This window comes from Perca flavescens, chromosome 13 (assembly GCF_004354835.1).
Source record: "Perca flavescens isolate YP-PL-M2 chromosome 13, PFLA_1.0, whole genome shotgun sequence".
Taxonomy (NCBI): domain Eukaryota; kingdom Metazoa; phylum Chordata; class Actinopteri; order Perciformes; family Percidae; genus Perca; species Perca flavescens.
The window spans coordinates 10159858-10178690 of record NC_041343.1 but is presented as its reverse complement, the minus strand read 5'-3'; the positions used below and the strand labels follow the sequence as shown (position 1 = coordinate 10178690).

Sequence of the window (18833 nt, the reverse complement as noted above, 5' to 3'; positions counted from 1 at the left end):
TTTTGGCCTCATTTCCAATATCATCTTTCTCATATTTTATTCCCCTTGCCTTTTTTCTCTCTTTGCACAATGAGATTTACAGGGGACAACCTTAAATCGTCCAGCAGTGAGGCAAGAAATAGGTTACTGCCCAACCTTCAGGTCACAGTTATTTGAGTTGTGATCCGGCCGACCATGACAATAGGATACTCGTTCGTCTCTGTAAGCACAAAAGGTGCTTGAGAGGGGGAGTGCGCTGTCCAAGACCAGCAGAGACATATGTACTGCTGGCAGTGAAGACTTCCAAGATGACCATGACCATGAACAAGTCTCGCTTTGCCCTCCTCTACATGCTGTGGAGTTGCGTAGGAGGGCGTGGCCAGTCCACATAGCATTCCGGGATGGGAGAAAAACATGCTCTGGTTTATTGGCATTTCTTTAAACCAATCACAATCGTTGTTTTTGCGAGAGAAAACTCCGATTGGACAGATAGGCTAGCTAGCTGTCTGGATTTATCCTGCAGAGATGTGAGGAGCAGTTAACCATAGTCATCATAAATCCGCCAGAGTTTAAAATTCCAACACAGAGAAAGAGGAAGGTGGAAGTGGAACGTCAAGGATATAGACTAGTAAACAAGTAACCGATGAGTATACTTGTTCAGGTTCCTATAACTTAAAAGTCATATACTCACTAGAACGGTATTCCTAAAACACTGTGGGACTCAAAATGGAAAATGGTTAAAATGGTGATTTGGGTGTGTTATGCTAGTAGCTAGTAGTAGCTAACATAGCCTCGAACCACTTGTCTCAAGCAGAGATGAGCAGCTACAGAGGTCTGTTAACCTTACATCCTTCTACCTCCACACCCCCTTGAGGCAATTTATCAGACTCTACTATACAACCTTTAAAACCAGACCTTATTGGTCATATAGGAGGTGATGTATGCAGATTGTAAATTCATGTGCTTTTTAAGCAAGTTTTACCTCAACCATACCTGCCCAAAGCCAATAGACGTGCTGGAGAAGTAAAGAGGTGTGCTTTCAGATGTTTTGCTCCCTCTTGGCTCTTTATTCAGGATCTGAGAGGTAATGTATAGTATTTATTAACTTTATATATTTCTGTCACTCTTGAAATTAATTAACTTGTGTTGGATTGGCTCACATCTCCAGCATGTTGAGGAAGGGATAATCCAATCATCTTCTGTTGCTCTGCATGGGGAATTCAGCTGCTATTAACATTGTGAACAAACTGTTCACAATGCTTTACAACAGCAGTAACATTGTTGATGCCAATCCCTAATCTCTCACAGACCTACGACACTCCCATGGGCATAGACAGTGAAAGAAACGGCAGCACATTGCAGTTCTATGGCAATCAAATGTGTGACAGGAATAAATTCAAATTGCATTGAAGAAAAAAGAAGAAATGAAACAAAATAAAACAATGGCAGTTTCAATTTTTTGTACCTCAAGTTTATAGTTGGTGGTTCTCCTCTGTCCAACACCTATTTCCACTATTCAGGCCATAGATGTTAGGAATAAGCAAAAAAAAAACACATCATGATGGGTATACAAAGGCTGCCAATGGATTCCAAATGTCTATTCAATCAATGTTCACTGTTTACAAGCAAAGGAGTTAAATGTGAGGCGTTGTTTCAGTTTCTACAGCTTGCAATGATGTAATTGACAGATGTTTCGCTTTTTGTCATGCACAATAGAAGAGAATATACAGAGGTTAATCTATTTTGCTTGCTTACAGAGTAACTCAACACCCCATAAAAGTCCTGTTTTTGCTGACCAGTGGTTTAAGTTCTCAAATGTACTCCAGGGTGTGTCATTACAATGTGAAATCATTGTTGGGTGTTGTTAAAGGTGCAATAGAGCACATTCTGACCAAACAAAGTTACTCTTAAAGGACAACTCCAGCCGATTTTTACCTGAATCTTGATCGCTAGATGTCTCAGAGTACTGTTGATAGGAAAAAAAATGAACAAAATTGGTGCTAGCAAACTGGAGTTGCTGCAGCTAATTGCCAGAGCTCCCAGTTAGCTAAAATGCCAGTTGTGGGGGCATGTTCTAAAGAGTGCCTTTGTGCCTCTTAACAGACACAAAATGCAATTCAAATTTCTGTGCTTCAAGTTGGCCTTATTAAAGTCTCCTGCGATAATATCAACACTCTCGGGGTGGGCCCACTGCGGTTTGTTTATGGTGTTCAGCAGGAGAGAGAGCACCGTGTTTACATTGGCTTTTTAGAACATGCCCCCACAACTGGCATTTTAGCAAACTGGGCGCTCTGGCCATTAGCTGCAGCAACTCCAGTTTGTTAGCACCAATTTTGGTCATTTTTTTCTCCTGTCGACAGTACTCGGAGACATCTAGCAATCAAGATTCAGGTAAAAATCGTCCGGAGTTCTCCTTTAAATGCCAGCATTGTTCAGTTTTTAATGAACTGATTTGTACTAATTTGTATTGCAAATGGAACGTTTTCCTTTACAAAATTAGCTAATGGCTGTGTCCTAGGTGGATGAAATTCAGAGGTAATAGATGGGTATCCAGCCGATGCACAGGCACAGCCCTTCAACTGAACTGAAACTTCAAGCCAGTTTTTGCATGAAAGTCAGCTTCTTGGGATAAAATTGTATCCCCTTACAAATACCTCTGTGAGTTATAAAAGTATTCTGTTTCCTCAAGCATGAGGTGAAATGACAGGTTGCTGTAATAACAAGATTATAAAACTTTTTATTGATCCCCTCTGAAGATGAATTTATAAAGCAATTTCCACACATATCTCAGGTTTACATCATTTTTTTTATGGCACCATTACTTTCTATAATTTCACCAGAAAAAATATTCATGTGGCTGTGGCCATGGTTTTATTTATACAAATGATGAGGAAGTACGTGTCTTGAATAGACCCACTGTAAAATAGCAATTACACTGTATCAACATTCCCCAAAACAGAATTAGCCAGGCCAGTAAGATGTTTAAGCCAGTGATTTTGGGTGCAAGATAAAATATACATTCCACTGACATATTGTCTGACAATGGTGTTAAACTCTGGCGGACAGAACAGTTAAGGAAGCACAACTGGTTTCCCCTTTGGAAGCAACACAGTGGTAAACAACTGATGGACAATATTAAACCCAAGGGGAGAAGCTGAGTATGACAAACTGATTTATGCTGCGGCAGATCCATCAATTCTTCATCTTTCTCAGTGCCTGGAGATGTTTCTTTAGCCTCTGTCTCACCGTGCTTGTCATTACATTTATCCCTGTTCTCTAAGTGCTAACACATTTACATTTTAAGTGCTGCGCAGTAATAAAAGAGGTGGAATGAGTTGAGGCCTTTTACCATTTCTAAAACAAACATCTCAATGAGGAGTCTCCCCATCTACAAACTCCCCCAACAGTCCATCTACCCCCCACCCCCACAGCTTGGCCACTGCTCCACAGTGCAGGTCAACAGTGTTGCGGTTTGAGTCTCCTCAGTTTCACTCACAGTTCCCACCCTCATATCAAGGTTCACTCACAAGAGTCTGCCTCAAACAGGTGGCTCCACATTAGTCATTTGTCCAGTCTGGATTCCCTGTGAACGCCGTTGTCGCTTTAAGAATGTGGAGAAAACATTTTGTAACCAATAGTTACCAACTGAAGTCACAGGTTAAGTTCACAGGCACAAAATGGGAAAAGAGGGGTTGAGGTTGTTTGTCTCTACCGTCTCAGTGGACTGACATGCTAGTCTTCGGGTGGGGTCTAATTCCAAATTACATAATATTAACAGTCTCACTCAAGAATTCAATCTGCTGCTTTTAAGAAAACATGAACCTGGAGGAAGCCTTCAGGATATTTTCTTCACTTCTTGTATTTTGCTGTTTCGATGAAACAAATCCACTGTCTTCATCAAAGCTGCGTTTCATCAGTAGTGGCAAATATGAGGGCGAAAATTGCAATTTTAGCAGAGACATAAACCATCACATAAGGAACAAAATAAATAAACAAAGAGAGCTGTGCAGGATTTGATTACTAAACAAAACAACGGATGAAAATAGCAAAGCATTTTTCAAACACAGCCCAGTCGGTATCTAAGTAAATTATCTACACGCTTGTGCTGCATCTCATCAGATGCAACAATACAATACAGATCTTAGGTGAATGATCTTGAGAGGTATAACCAAGGCTGGCCAGCCATGATAACATGTTCACCGTGCCAACTACTGAATAAGATAATAACAAGCCTACTTTAAGACAAGTGGTTATTGGGTCGTTTGAAATAGAACAATTCACAGCTTTACAAAGCCCTTTCCTTGGATAGCTGGTAGGGCACATCAATATAGTTGAGGCATTTGGAACAATGACTTGATAAGACTACATACTGTGTATGACCGGTGAGCAGGAAAAGAGTACCAAAAACTGTTATTTCATAATTTCTTAATCCATTTTGGATTGACTGCTGTGGCTCCGGTGTGTAAAAGAGGAACTCAACTTTCACCTAAGCTAACTTTGACCTTTCCATAGTGTATACATTCTTTGCTTACATGTCACACGGAAAGAGCAGAAAAGAAAACATACACAGGCCATTACTAAGATGGTAAAGAAACAGTCAGCTGTGCATTTACACCTGGGGCACTGGCTGCTGCTTCCTGCAGTGAACTGTTCCCACAAGGTTTCAGTTCCAGTTAATCACATACAGTACTTTCAGTGCAGTGAACAGCAGGTATTTTGGAATGGGAGACCAGAAGAAGAAGGCACAGAGGGGTGCTTCAGAAGTGTCCATGCGAAGGGAAATTGTGCATCTATACAGTTTACCAATAACACTGTGAACAGGATCTGGTACAGTACATCATGTGTAACAGTAGTCTATATCTGGGATTCCTCCTTCTCTATAGCCACGGTTGGTGCCATGTCCTGCATTAGAAACATGGCTGTCACCTTTGTACAGGCCAGTGCCATTGGAGGGGAATATGGTATGAATGATGTAATCCTCTCGTAGGGGTTTTGGCTGCATTGGCTGGCAAGCTGCCATAGGCATCATCTGTAACCCTGGACTGCGAATCTCCAAGATGGTATTGTCCTTCTTGGTGCCTGACTCAATGTAATCATCATAGGTCTTGTTTTTTCTGGAGCTGCTGCGTGTGTAGTGGTCACGGGAGCACAAATGCCCAGTCCTATGTCCATACCAACAGAAGATGCCAAAAATAAGAGCCAAAGATACAATGGCAGTAGCCCCACCAATAATCCCTGCCAGGGGCAGCACTGTCATCTGCTGCGACTCTTCATCCTCCTCCTCCAAAGGGGTGAGGTCAGACGTTTCAGCTTTTGCACACACCAGAGCTTCATCCGAGTCAGTATCTCCAGAAATTGCTCCTTTGCTTTCTGAACTGGCAGCGAGAGGCACCATGCAGATTATGTAGCTGGAGCGTGGTTGGAGGGAGGTAAGCAGGTACTCTCGACGATCGCCCCGGACCAGAGTCTCTGTGATTGATCCCATGGCGTTCCCAGTACCCAATCGGAGCCAGCTCAGCCTGAAGGAGGAGCTGGGCTGGGCCACGCTCCAGGTAACACGGACACTGTTGTGAGAGAGGGGCTTCACATTAAGGGCGAGACTCTTCCCTACGCCGCTGCTGCTAAGAGTGTAGTCTAAGCCAGAGTCAGGAAGCCCCAGGCCAGGTCGCTTTGAGTGGAGGGTGAAGAGAGAGCCCTGTGGAGGGGTGAGAGTGGTAGAGCTATCAACTCCACCCCCACCCACTCTGTCTCTAGTCCCTGCTGTCCTTACCACCTCACACTCCTCCATCTCGCTGGTCAGGTCTATCAAAGCCATGTCTCGTACCCTGTCAGGTCCATGGCAGGTGAGACCTCTGACAGTGATGGAGTTACCACGGGCATGCAGCCAGTCATACAGCCAACGCAGGTTGCAGCCACAGTGCCAAGGATTGCCTCGCACTAGCAGCTGACCCAGGCTGTCCAGGTCTTTGAACAGTCCCCTAGGCAGGGTGGTCAGGTTGTTTCCTGACAGGTCCAGCCTCAGCAGCCTGCGCATGCCATCCAAGGACCCGCGTGGCATATGAGTCAGGGCGTTTTCCTGTAGAGACAAGCGCTGCAGATGGGCGCTGGGCAGGTTGACAGGTGGGGTCTGGAGGGAGTTACGGACTAGGGACAACTCGGTTAAGTTTGAAAGGCGGGAGAATGTGTCATCGGCAATGCGTTGATTTGCCAAAAGGTTCCCATCCAGGACAAGACATCTTAGTGAGGTGAGGCCTCGGAAGGCGTGGGTTGGGATAGTGGAGATTCGGTTGTCATCCAAACGGAGTTCTTCCAGAGAGGCAGGCAGTCCGGAGGGGATACTGGACAGGTGGTTGCGTGAAAGGAAAAGTAGGCGCAACCGTGGGTTGTCAGCAAAGGCCTGGTCCTCAATGCTGACAGTGGAAATAGAATTGTCGTCCAAGTGGAGTTTCTCTAGCAAGGGCATTTGAGCCAGTGTGCTACGAGGAATAGTGCGTATGTTGTTGTCCTGTAAATGCAGTTCACGGACGGATGGTGGCAGGTGCATGGGAAATTCATCCAGTTCATTATCATAGAGGTAGACCACACGGATTGAAAGCTGGCGCTCCAAGGAGGTGGGCAAACCCGGGTTGTTTATCTGGTTGTTCTGAAGGTAGAGGACGGAAGCTGAAGGAGGCAGCGACGGGATGGAGCTTAGACCACGATCATTACAGTAGATAAAGTCCTCATCGCACCGGCAGACAGATGGGCATATTATGTCCCTGTCTCCTATGTACCCTTGTATCGTGGCTGTAGCAAACTGAAGCATGCCGGCGCGAAGTGTCAAGATAAGGAACAGCAGGAAGAGCCGAGCCCGCAGCTTAGCCACACCTACAGGTGCCATTATGGTGAACATAAGCACTGTCTCTCTTTTCCAGGTCTGTTGTTAATCCTCAAATCGTTGCAGTGAGCTGGAATCCTGTGACCTCCACCCTGAGAGAGAAAAAGAAATTACAGTAAGAACTGATGCACAAATGGATTAGTTAATGGTCACAGGTGACGAGACAAATAAGGTGATTTCAGTTAAAAGTTTCAGTTCAGCTTCCTACTTTCGTTGCCTCATGTCTAAACAATATTAGAGTCGAGGAACATGCTACAATTGAGAAGAAGAAGAATAACAAGAAGAAGAAGAAGAAGAAGACGACATCCCCAGGGGCTAAATTATCATATATGAACACAATTAATAGTCATATTATCAAGGATCTGTGAAGATTTTCTCTCAGCCTCTCACAACATTCTGCCATCAATTCGGAGTAAAAAAAGAAAGACAACTGCATAGCCAACCATCATTATGTGGAATTAGCAACAGTAATCCAAGATTACAGTCAGTTATAAAACTTTTGTGTGTTCTGTACTCAATGTTTAAAGCAGAGCGAATGTTTAGTCTTAGGAAAAGCAACTCTGGAGTTGACAAATCCAATCGTACATTTAGAATTAAGCCTTGCGCATGAATATGAAGTCTTCACTTCTGAATTATTTAAGAGGTCTTGAGAGCTTCTATAACTCCATTAGGAGTTGCCAGCAGATGGCTGCATTAGCCAGACAGAGCTGAAGATACTTTTCATTATCAAGACGGAACAACATGTTTTAGCTCAAAAGCCATCGTCTTCAAGATCTAAATTCTCATCAGGCAGTCGAGATGGCACTGGGCACTATAAAACTTCTACACAAATCATGTCTTCCTAATGTAGTTGTATCAAAGTAATAAAGTGCAATAAAATAGTAATGGGAATGATTATTCTGCAGCAGAATGCATGATGTGACAGCTAATTAACTATTTTTAGTCACCACAATTGTGTTGTGGGCGTCTACGTGAGCTGTACTCAGAACTTGATTGGCATCACGATTTGTTGTCGTTATTGATTAAGCGAGAGATGTCATAACAGTAAGTACATTATTGACAGAGATTTGGAAACTGGTAAATTGCAACAGAGTGACAACTTGAGCCCATCACAGTCTTCAATAACCAGAGCCATTAGTCAAACTGTTAAGGCTCACGCAGCAGCAAACATAGTCAGGCTGTAGTATTGATTTCCTCACAAATCCGAGGTGATCTGCCAGAGCCAGTCGGCTCTCATGCATATTACAGGATTCCCAGGAGTGTAAGACGTCAGACAGCATGATAATTAACCAAATGAATGACAACTCTGCTGGGAGTTGACTTTGCTCAATATATATTTGTAAACATTAATCTGTGCTTATTCATTACCAAAATATTGAAAATGATGAGAGCAAACTTTGTTGACACTGCACTCATTTTCAAGTGTAATGAATCACCGTTTGAAAAAAATAAGCAACACCAAACCCTTCAGCTGTGGCTGTTCGGGGATCATTTAATGGAATAGTAATCACTGTCTATCCTTTGTCAGTTCAAATGTTTTGTAAATTGTTCTCATAAATGTAGGATTGCACTTGCTCTTTATTCAGAGTTGATGTAAGCTCCGACCATCTAATTTACTATTATAAAAGATTTAAATTTGGACTTCAGGGTCTATCTGTCAAACCTATTGAGGCACTTTTAATCTGCCAGTATGCTTCTTCAGCAGTGCTTGCCTGCGTGTTGGATAGGGAAATGGCTTCTGAAACCCTCTCCCTCACATTATTCTAAAGGGGGGGGTTCAAATCCGACCTGCTGCCCTTTGCTGCGTGTCATCCCCCATCTTGCTCCCCCTTTCCTCTCTATCCACTGTCACTCTATAATAAAGGGAAAAGCCTAAAAAAAAATCTTTAAAATAAAAGTGTGTGTAACTTTCCAAAACAAATGAATATGTCTTCATTGTGTATCAGGCTTAGGACTTGAGAAGAATAGCTTCAATAGAAAATAGATGCATAATAGTGCTGTTATTAACAATGTCACCTTTTGTCACTGCATTTACTGTCCTTGTTCAAGCCTTACTTTATATTTCTTGTTTGATTTATGTCTGTCGCCATCAGCGAAAACATCTCCCAACTCAGAGCTCATGGCTATTTTCACTCAATCCTCTTGACACAGTGAAGTGGTGTTGGTGCACTTTAAGTGAAGCCTGAGGAGTAACATCATTTCTGAAATTTAAAAAGCTGGAATTGTTTATACACTCGGTGCAGTTTGATATGGTTGATTTTATGATTAAGAAGGCTATACACTGTTTTCTGTGAATCTTCACAAGGTTTCGATGTGTGTGTTTGTGTGTGTGTGTGTGTGTGGGGTTGAGTAGTGCTAAAGAATGGAGGACTTTTGAATCCCAGGAGCTTCAGCAGTGAGTCCATTGAGCACTGGAGTATTTGGGTCAGCCCTTTAAAAACAACATAGATGTGGTGTGGGATTGAAGTGATGCACAGATCCAGAGAGATTAATAGAGCGTATTGAGCTGTGATTCTTTGGATTGCGCTAAGAAGAATGGCAGACATTCATTTTGGGATGTTTTGCCCTATGGTTGCTCATTTTTCTTCCTCTATTAGAAAATTATGTTAAAGCATTAAAAGCACCTGACTGTTCTTTGTGTTTGTTTGTTTGTGTGTGTGTGTGTGTGTGTGTGTGTGTGTGTGTGTGTGTGTGTGTGTGTGTGTGTGTGTGTATGTGTGTTGTGTGTTTCCGCTTCGGACATGCTGTGTGTTTGTCTACTCATGCACGATCAAATTGCAAACATTAACCCTTATGGGGACAATCTATATGGTCGCAGTCTACATTACAGTTATCTGTAGAGGGGAGTAAATCGGGGATGTGGGGTAATGTGTTAGCCAGACAGACAGCCGCCTCAGGCAGAGTACAGCACACACGACAACCCCCAATCTAATACTGGAACCCAAGACTGGATCGATTTACATAAAAAAAAAACAGGGATGGAGAGAGAGTGACAGAAAGCAGCTTTGAGCAAGACTTTTGAATCCCATCTCCCCATTAAGACCCCCACAGAGGGATAGAACTGGGAAATCTGGAAAACTGGATTTTGAATGACCGAAGGGGCAGCTGATGTATCAGGAAATCCACTTTACTGATGGCAGGGAAAAGATAATAATGGTCCACAGCTTATCTTACATGCCATGCCCATGGATCGAATTTTAGATTTAAAGATTGGACATGTGGAAAGGATGATGCAAAACATGATGGTTATGGTGATGACAGAAATGACTCAGATCTGAGATAGCAAAAAATATAAGGGAGGCCAGAAAAGCATGGCCTATTTATTTTGGTTAATCATAGAGATTGTGGGGTTTTATTTGTGTGTATGCAATATTTCTTGAAATACTCTAGCTAAGAGACCATGTCTTTGCAATAATGTACTATAATCTTCATGCTATTAAAATATGGAGATAAAAAAGAATGGACTTTAATCCCCAAAAGAAACAAACAAGGCGCAAATGTGCACCGCAGCATACAAAAAACTGAAATATTTTCCTTTCCACAGTTTGCTTCTTTCACATATGCAAAATTATGATCTTCATTGTCATTTTTATGTAAAATAAACAGACATTACAGTTCAAGTGTTTTGAATAAAGCCATCTGTATTCATCGCATCACATATCACATTCAAAACAAATGAGTCCCTGCGTTTGTAGCTCAAAATAATTTAAAATCATGAATTATTTGATGTGCCAAGCACTACAAGCCTTTCGTATCTCTTATTATCTTCTGTTCTTTGAAAACACACCATATGAATATGCTATAGAGGCAGACTGAATAACATGTTAAACATTGAATAACATGAAATGTTAAACATGAATAACATGAAAATTCATGAATAACATGAATAAACATGAATAACATGAAAATTCCAATTTCCTGGCATGAAGGAGTGATTGGATTTGTACTCAGCAGTTTCTCATCTGAACTGCTGACACAAAGACCCAGTGTATGTGACATATGTTAAAAGATTTGTGAACATGAATATTGTGAAAATAAGTTGTGTTGAGATGGATTAAGTAAAGAAAACTCCACCAAGAGCCTAAATTCTTCAATTACATGTACAAACAAACCAATGTACAAATAAATTCCATTCCTAATAAATTACATATTGCACATGAACAATCAGATCTAGAGTCAAGGTATTTAACTAAAACCAGGCCAAATCTTTCAACACACATTTAACTGTAAGATAATCATAATGCAAATCACTTTCAGAGACTCTGCATGTTTGTACCCGATTGCATTATAAATATGAAAGAATAACAATACAAATCAATATTAACCCAACAAATTAACCGTTAATATTGTGTACTTTACTCAGTATTGCTTTAAAACAATGCTATAGCAAAGTACTAGAGATAGTACAGCAGCAATAGAGTGCTTCACATAATTCACAGTCAGGGATGTACTTTGTACCTTCATCTTGGGGATTTTTGTTTGCTGGTCGGTATGGAGCTCACATGACCCTGAAGTGACTTGAAATATAGACATAGAGCACAATAACATGTTTTATCTTTATAGCACTATAATATGTTTTGGCGTGGCATCAGTCTAATTCCCTGTCCTTCCCACTGCAGCTGCTGCTGTCTCTGAATTCTTTTGGCTCAGTGTTTCTCAGTGACAGCCAGATTACAGGTAAATCCTTTCAGCATTAACAAAAGGACCGCAGCTCCTTGTTGCAATATGCTCCTGTATTGTGTCCATTTTTGGGGGGAGAAGGGGTGGGTGTTATGTTCAAAATGTAATAACAGAACCAATCCTCTCAACTGAACTTCCAAAAATATTTTTTGCTTAATAATCATCCAATTTAAAAAAAAAAAAAAATAACGTTGAGTAATCCAATAAACAGTTAGTCTGTCGGTCAGTCCACCACTTTAGTTGAGAAATATCTCAACATCTGCAAGGTCACAATTTGAATTTGTCCAATATGTTGATTTTTGACCAAATTACCTGCAAAATTCTCATCAGCCTCTGCTGTACTTTTTGTTTAGTGCTAATTAGCCTATGTTAGCATGCTCACACACTGACCTATGACAAACATGGTAAACATTATACCTGCCTCATCTCAATAAACAGATATCTGCATATGAATGCAGAATCTGGATTTTGGTATCGGAAGCGTTATTGTTTCCATTTGTAGTCCAAGTAGGATTGATCAATCACGTTTGAGCGGGCATTGGTTGCATGCAGGGACATAGTCTGTGTGAAGAGCAAAAGAGAAAGAATGCATTGGCTGAAATGCAATCTCCGAAACCATTGACTATCATCTGACGATCGCCTATCAACTCCAACTCCATTCTTGCGTCTCAAGTTGCTAATCAGGACCAGGCAAACGAAAGAGGAAGTCTTTGCCTTGATACTCACTGACTACAGTGGAACCCCGAAATATTAGCCGCTGCCCCCAGAGGCTAAATCGTCGTCAGAGCAATAGCCGTTGGGTTCCTAGATCGATACCTGCTAATCATCAGCATGTAAATATATAAAATATAATAATATATTTAAAAAAAATTAATTTCTTGCTTTAGTGCTACTTTCTTATTGTTTTGTTCTATTAATTTTCTTTATGTGTGTGTGTGTGTGTGTGTGTGTGTGTGTGTGTGTGTGTGTGTGTGTGTGTGTGTGTGTGTGTGTGTGTGTGTGGTTGTGTGTGTGTCTGCATTTCATGTGCAATCATGTATATTATAATGACAATAAACCTGAACCTTCAACGTTGAAACTTAAAAATTGCCCTTCTGATTTCAAATTACTTTAATTCAAGCACGTTTTCCCTCCCTTTCTTCGCTAATTAGGGGAAAAAAAACAACTGGCCTACACGGCTCTGGATTTCATCTATGAAGCAATTTAAAAATAAAGGTCTTGATATTTAGAGGGAGATTTGCTGTTGTGCCACACTGTTGAATGAGGCAGTGAGCTAGCACGAGCTTGGCAGACTAGCCGGCAAATAAACCCTAGATGAGTCAGTCTGTGTCAGTGGTCATAATACAGTCTTTGATCAATTCCTCACTGGCTTCTCAAATCATTTGCTCTGTACGTAATGTTGCTGGTTTTTTCCAGTAATGCTGCTGCTGCATCAAATAGAGCAAACAGTTTATTCTCAAGAAGAGTCTTCCCCGTTTTGAGAAAATATACTTGATCATTTTTAATGGGCCTTATAAAGGGAAATGTATCATCTGCCTTTAAGTGAGGGAGTCAGGCTGCGGTCGTCACGCTTCAGCTAGGACTCTAGATTGGATAGTCTTTTTATTTGTGAGAAAGGGAGAGAGGGAGGTTGGTTAGCTAAATTGGTTAAATTTCAATTCAACCCTGACAAGTTTCAATATAAATACAGGGCTGTGGGAGGCCCAGGCTGGTGAGTCACATGACAAGGCTGTGCTTCCAGGGTGAAAATGAACATCAGAAAAAAAATGTTAGACATTAATGAAAAAGCTCTCTGTATCTGACACCTTTACAGGGCTGTCTGGTATACTGGAGTTCCAACGTCTGTAAACCACCTGACCACTGCTCACTTCACTGCTGCTAACCCGCCCTGTCATGTAGTAACACACCGGACTTTCACACATCATCAACATTAGCAGCAGCTGTGAGGCTACTTTTAAACATTAAATAGAGAACGGCATCTTTCATCTTTTTATTTGTTTTTAATGTAATTTATTTATGTATTTTATATACTTATTTTTTGTGGCTGTTCTTGTTCAACGTGTAATCAGATGTTGCAGTAGCCCTTTCATTTATTTATGTATTTATTAAAACATTTGTTTTCAAATCAAATAGATTTTTTTTTTTGGGGGGTTCACGTCAGGTCTGTATTTTTGTTGTATTGAATCTGAATATAAGTCGACAAGTCCATATTAAAAGGGAAGCTAACATACTTTGCACTTTTTCTATTTGAATAAGCAGACAGTGTTATTTGGTTTGCATTAATGTCCTGACTTCAGTTCCTGGCAGGCAGCTCTTGCAGAGTTGTCGTTGTACTCACAATGACCAATATGTGTTTGTGTCAACATCATAATGGCTTTTTGTTCCAGTAAAAGTGAAAATTTAATTAAGCCTTTCATATCCAGATTTTCAAAGTAAAGTTTTCATTACATAGTTTGTCATAGTTGTTTGGAAAGCAGTGACAAGTTGATTTTTACACTTAAAAAATTGCCCAATTTGTATGTATCTTCTAATCAAAATTCTTAAACAATTTCTTAACAAAGCTACATGATCCGTGTCAAGATTGATGTTTATTGTTTGCATTGTTTATATTTGATGTATGTGTTTATGCTATTTAATTTTTTCTATTTTTTTAAAGTCACAAATATTGATCACAGTATAGACCTCAAAAATCCAGTATGGGTTGGGCTATAGTGCGTTAAAGGGGTAATGGTGTAGCTGCAGCAGCTATCTGCGTAGGCTCCAAAGTTACTCCTCTTCAAAGAGAGGGAACTACATATCAGGGCTGGAAGCTACAGAGATACCGTGTGGAGACTGCAAGGACTGTGATTGGCTGCTTGTCTTTTCTCCTACAAGTTTCTGATTATTGGGAGTGATGATAACATTTAGAAAGATTTTTTTTTTTTTAAAAAGGCTCAGAAATGTAGCAAAGCTATTTCCACTGCCTTTTGTCGAGTATAACTTTGGCTTTACTTCTCAGGTTTCTCTTTGCTGTACAGTGTACTGAACATATTCTGCCAACCTAATATTATATATATAGATTGTGATACAGGCATCGGATTGTTCTTTATGTAATAATCTATGTTTTTTGTATCTGTCCCTATTCAAATAAACAACAAATAAATAAATATTGTTTTTTTTATAGTGTGACTATGCATGGATACATCCTAAATCCACCAAAATAAAAAGGTACAAGCAGAGTGCATCACATGTTGGTGCCATGAGCTCAGCCTGCTGCTCCCAATCTTCTCACATCGCTGTCAGCTACTTGGGTCTTCATATTCTAATATACACCCTCTGATATTACACATCAAATCCCACACTGTACTTCCCATAATCCAAACATGTTTGTGCACATCTTCATACACACAACCTGGACATCTGAGGGCTCAATTTCAGTCTGCATTGATTGAACAATCTACGTGCCTGCTTTTGTAATAGAAGAAACAGATTTTTCTCCTCGCTCTATTTTGCTCCTCTGCACCAGTTTTGCCACTTATATGTGGCTTGTGGGAACGATGTGGCGGCCGACTGAGACCCAGTTTTCTTTTGCTTCATCATCACACCTCGCTTTACGATCACATCTTCCTTTCTCTTTTGTCTGGCCTGTCACCTGTTTGTGTTACATTTAAAAATATCAATGCTTTGTCGACTGAATTTAATGTTTTCATCTGTCCATCTGCAATTTTGTTCTTTTTTTTGTTTATTCTATTCCATAGCATTCAATCTGTCGCGGCTTCTCTCTCTCTTTTTCCCTCTATATAACTCTCTTTATGCAACATCTGCTTAATCCAATTTTATATCGTCCCAACAAAAATCTAAAGGTAAACAAATACTTGCTTTTCCTTTGACTGGCAAATGTTGGCAAATACCATCCTGTTAAAATCCACTTTTGTCTAATAAAATCTTGTCCGTCTGCAGCAGTGCAACTTTGCAAAATTATTAACAGAGGCATTAATTGTAATTGAATAAATGTGAGGAAACATTTGTGAGTTGGAATTGTACCTATAATGCGTAGTATCTGTTTTTCCCATGAGGAATTCTAAATAATGACAACAACACTGCTGTAGCCTTACATGACACCCCCCCCCCACACACACACACACACACACACACACACACACACACACACACACAGTTACTAGTAACCAAGGAGGACACGGCGGATTAAAAAAACATGACTGACTCTTCAGAAGAGATAATTATGTTCACTCAAGTTTCTGCGTGCAAAAGTCACCGGACGACACAATCTTCTGAACATAGTCATACTGAGAAACATAGAGAGAGTTGTGTGGAGCTGATTATTATATATATATATATATATATATATATATATATATATATATATATATATATATATATATATATATATATATATATATATTCATTATTATTATTATTATTATTATTATTATTATTATTATTATAATTAGCTTTTATCAACTCATTTGGCAATGGCTTGAATGTAACGGACGTCCATTAATATCAAAAAGGTCACTAAAGCTATAAAAGCACTAGTGTATGTATGCAGGCTTTTGCTTGTTTGTTTGGAGCTGTATACACTTTTCTTTTACCATGTGAGAAATCACAGTAGATAAATAGATACAGGCCGCCTCCGGGGCTCAGAAAAAATCCTTGGCTATGACTTCTCGGTGTGTGTGGGTTTCTCCTACTTGAAACATCAGCTGTGGGAGGGTTTGGATCTTAAGCAAAAAGTTGCTTTGAATTCCGAGACGCCTCGCACAGTCGTTCAGAACTCTTCACTCTCTTATGACTCGAAATGATCTCACTTTCACCGCTGAAATCTGGTCAGACTGGCCCAAACAGAACATATTATATTTTTGTTGATTTAGAAGATGCGTCTATGAAAATTGTTATTATTCAATGTAATCTCACCTTTCAATTAGAATCATGGCTTATATTTGAAACCAGTAACGCAGGAAGAAAAAAAGAAAAGTAAAATTCTGTGAACCAATATGTCCTGGCTTTGGAAGTGAAAAACAAATTGAGGCAGTCATGGAGTTAGTATATTTCATTAATGGGTGCTGGCTTTTAGAGCAACCTTTCCTGATACTGTGTTTGGCCTCCTGCCCAAAAGTAGAAAATGAGGGGATAATCAAGCTTTACTGCCCACTGTTTAACTGTTGATAAGTGTTTGTTTGTTTAATGGCTTCATTTATCTCTTATAATTACTGCCGCCATTTGAAAAGGAGGTGTACTGTACAGTCGAGATGCTCCTCTGGCTTTGTTTCTGTTTGCCATAGCTTTAAGGTGTCATTACTTTCAACTTCTCCATGTGAACCAGAATGGATTTCTTTCATAAAAATGCTAAAATTATGAAAGAACTGCTGGTACAGAGACAGTTTCCTTACTTCCTTTCCTTTCAAGCAGTATATTGTTGCATTTTGAAGCGATTCAGTTGCAGGCTAATGCTTTAGAAATGTTGATCCTAATTACTCGTTGCGTTAGATTCACAGTAGATGGGGTTGATATAGCCCGAGTTCATTCGTTTGAGTCACTAGCTTCCGTTTCTCTGACAAATAATTACTCGCCTATCTTTGAAAACCCCAGAAGGTTGTTAGACAACACTTGGCATTGTCAGAAGGTATTTCCAGAATAAAAAAAGACTGAAAACATATCCTGTTTGCTGTACAAACGTTTTTTTTTTATTTAATTTGTTTTTTTTACTTGTTGCCCTACATCCTTGTTACTTTTTTTTAAAAAAAACTAAAAAAAAACCAAGCCAAATATTATTGTATGAAAATATAAAATATTAGAAAGACATATCAATAAACCAGTTAGTAAAATTTTGAATTATGGTCCAAATTGTAGCAAGTAGATATTTCATTTCTAGCTACCATCTTTGTTTGGATTGGGGAAAAGAGACAGAACTCGGGGAATAGGTTAAAAAATTTTTTTTATCATGCAGTGGACAGAGGGGTCTTTGGAGGCTCTATGAAATTATCTAAAGAACACTGTTTTTTGTTGTTAAGTACCTGGAGACCTTTGAAAAACCCAAAAGGGTGATTATTTTCAGAGAAACAGATGGTTAGCACGGTGACTATAATGTTAATATGTGGGGCTATATAGTCAAAATAGAGTAAGGAGATGTACAATACAGGTAAGTGATAAATTCTAATACTGATTTAAATACAGAAGAAAATACTTTATGGTTTGATTACATAGTAAAAGCTATAAACTATAAAGTAATAACTATTTCAAATGCATTGAAATGAATAAGTGAACACATGCTTACTTTTTGAAGTGGGGCTGCGAGGGAAGGAGGTGCTGCAGCACCATTTGCACTATTCTTCCCAACACGATTCCTTCAGAGTCTCCAAACTGTATCTTCTCTGGCTTTTGTCGACATGTAGTCCATAAACTCTGGTGCGCCTTCTCACTTTTTTCAGGAAGAACTCTTACTTCTGTGTTTTTATGTTCAGCTTCGATGTCGATCAGCTGTCAGCACGGGCTTTAGATCAGTTCTCTGTGGAGAAACAGAGTGACAGAAAAATCGTAAGGGAACACAACTGACCATCAATGCCAATCAAAATGTCAAGATGTTACATTTTCTGATGAAACTGTAATGGCATTACCAGATCCTTCTGTATGACTGCCACGTGTGTTGTTACTGTAGGTCATTCTGTATACAGTCCTCCAGTTTCCATCTTTATTACTTTTCTTAATCTAGTCTTGGTTAGAGGATTAAATGATTTATTCTTCATTTACCAAACTGTCATTACATTTATTCCAAATAAATCAGATGTGCATTTGTAATGACTGTGACTCTGTTTAATCAAAATAACTTCTAAAAAGGAAGAAAACTGACTGAACTTGCTGTGTAAGTAGTTTAAATGCAAATTATAAAAGTATCAAGTCAGCAAACTTTAAAAACCCATTACTTTCCCCTTGATTTTACATCAAATGTAATGTTGTGCTCTTTTACGGTAAGCTGATGATTGCATCGCCATGATAGTCATAAGGTTGTTGCTAAAAAAACGGTTAAAAGAATGATATAAATTCAGCTTAAATATGTTGACGTAGAAGACTTCCACCAAGGCAACCAAAGTTTTGTCTATATCACACTTCCCCTTTGCGGATTTTGTCACATACTTGGAAAAGAAAATGGCTAATGACATCAGAGCTCCCAACTATAAACCACCACCAAGCATCTCTCTTGTTTTTCCAGAAGAGGCCTTGAAACTCTGCCAGCAGCCCCCTCCCCCATGATCTCACTGTCTTTCCTTCACATCGACTGCGTTGTGACATGAGACAGCAC

The 18833-nt window shown here is 39.8% G+C and overlaps 1 protein-coding gene across 3 annotated transcripts in view; it reads right to left on the bottom strand.

Annotated features, from left to right (window-relative positions):
• Positions 1-2693: 2693 nt before the first annotated feature.
• Positions 2694-18833, bottom strand: part of flrt1a (fibronectin leucine rich transmembrane protein 1a) — a 69039-nt gene continuing 52899 nt past the window's right edge. For 2 of the 3 annotated variants that reach the window (XM_028595802.1, XM_028595803.1), the window contains exons 2-3: positions 17811-18041; positions 2694-6948 (exon numbers count right to left, since the gene is read on the bottom strand). In XM_028595802.1, coding sequence (XP_028451603.1) covers positions 4817-6871 — 2055 coding nt within the window. In that variant the 5' untranslated portion in view covers positions 6872-6948; positions 17811-18041 and the 3' untranslated portion in view covers positions 2694-4816. Of the gene's footprint in view, positions 6949-17810; positions 18042-18150; positions 18247-18833 lie in introns of all 3 variants that reach the window. The other variant, XM_028595804.1, reaches the window with a different exon arrangement.